Raw genomic sequence first — 1,482 nt, forward strand, 5'->3', positions numbered from 1 at the left:
ATTTAATTTAATTGCATGTAGAAAGCTGAATATTTACATACATCTAAGTGGCCATGTGCAAATACAGTCTGCATTTGCAGGCTTGGTGTTTGCCTTGCATAATTTAAGGTGCAATGGTGAATATCCATCTTTCAAACTTATGTCAGTTGGATGCTTATGTTATCTTGACTTACTAGTGATGGTCCAGATATCTTGGTGATGGCCACACTAGATATGCTTAGATAAGACTGTCACTGTTGTGCCACTTGATCAGAGAACAGGAATCATTAAAGGGCAGAACACACACACAAAGGCTGGACATTAATTTAACGTTTAATGTATTTCTGTATGGTGTGTTTTCAGGTGGGAGGGGCAGGAGTTGGTGTGGTTGCAACCTGCAAAGGTGCTGAGATTGCACTGGCAATGGCAACGTTCCTACCACAGATGGAGATATACCTATCTCATAGAACTGGAAGGGACCCTGAAAGGTCATCAAGTCCAGTCCCCTGCCTCCACTAGCAGGACCAAGTACTGATTTTGCCCCAGATCCCTAAGTGGCCCCCGCAAGGATTGAACTCACAACCCTGGGTTTAGCAGGCCAATGGTCAAACCACTGAGCTATCCCTCCCCCCCTAAAGCCACAGTTTGCATTAACGGGACCAATGCCATCCACGGGACTGCGCTGCGTTACCGTGATCTCCACATCAGTCCAATACCTTCCAAATTTGAGTGTGTGCGGCTCACACCCCTGGGGCTGCTCTCTTTCTTCAGTGTCATTGGGGACACTCGAGCAGAGGCAAATCAAGATAGCATCATCCCTGTTGAAAAGGCCCAGGGTCAGCTCCTCTTGGTCGTGGGAGAAAGTGACCAGAACCACAACAGCAAAGCATATGCTGAGGAAGTGATGGAGAGGATGAGGAGACATGGGAGAAAGAACTGCACTCTGCTGTCTTATCCAGGCGCCGGCCACCTGATAGAGCCCCCGGGGTCCCCGTTCTGCCCCTGCTCATGGAACCCCTTTTTCGTCTTGCCCTTGATGTGGGGAGGCGAAGCCCAACCCCATGCCGCCGCACAGGAACATTCTTGGAGAGAGATCCAAAAATTCCTTTGGCACCACCTGTGCCCAAAAGGAAGCAGCAAACTCTGAAAACAGGGAGGCCTGGACCGAAAAGTTTCTGTGCCCCATGCCCTCCTGAACCCGATCAAGAAATATTGGAACGATCTGTGAATTCTGGGTATCAACTGAAAGAGAAATACACCCCTTTGGGGACGAGGGTGCATTTCCAACCACTACAACGTGGACATCTTCTCTTGTAGGCCTGCAGCCAATAGCAGGTGGGAAACACAAATGCACGAACAAGTCTGCCTTCTACAAGATCGAATCATTCACGTGCCTGGGGCCTGATCCAGCTCTCACTGAAATCTATGGGAATTGGATCAGGCCCCATGGATGGGAGTCTGGTGGTGGCTTCTGTCTGCAGAGTTCTATGCAAAATTTTCCAG

General features: G+C 49.2%; 1 protein-coding gene across 1 annotated transcript; it reads left to right on the forward strand.

Moving 5' to 3' along the window:
- Nucleotides 1-342: 342 nt before the first annotated feature.
- On the forward strand, nucleotides 343-1,126 carry LOC113405713 (acyl-coenzyme A amino acid N-acyltransferase 1-like; the record flags this gene model as incomplete). The annotated part of the gene is made up of 2 exons (XM_026646951.1): nucleotides 343-425; nucleotides 613-1,126. Coding segments are annotated over 2 exons (597 nt in total), but the record flags the coding sequence as incomplete, so codon positions are not given.
- Between the last annotated feature and the right edge of the window lie 356 nt (nucleotides 1,127-1,482).

Source organism: Terrapene carolina, unplaced genomic scaffold (genome assembly GCF_002925995.2).
Source record: "Terrapene carolina triunguis isolate 2854851 unplaced genomic scaffold, T_m_triunguis-2.0 Scaffold49992, whole genome shotgun sequence".
NCBI classification, from domain to species: domain Eukaryota; kingdom Metazoa; phylum Chordata; order Testudines; family Emydidae; genus Terrapene; species Terrapene triunguis.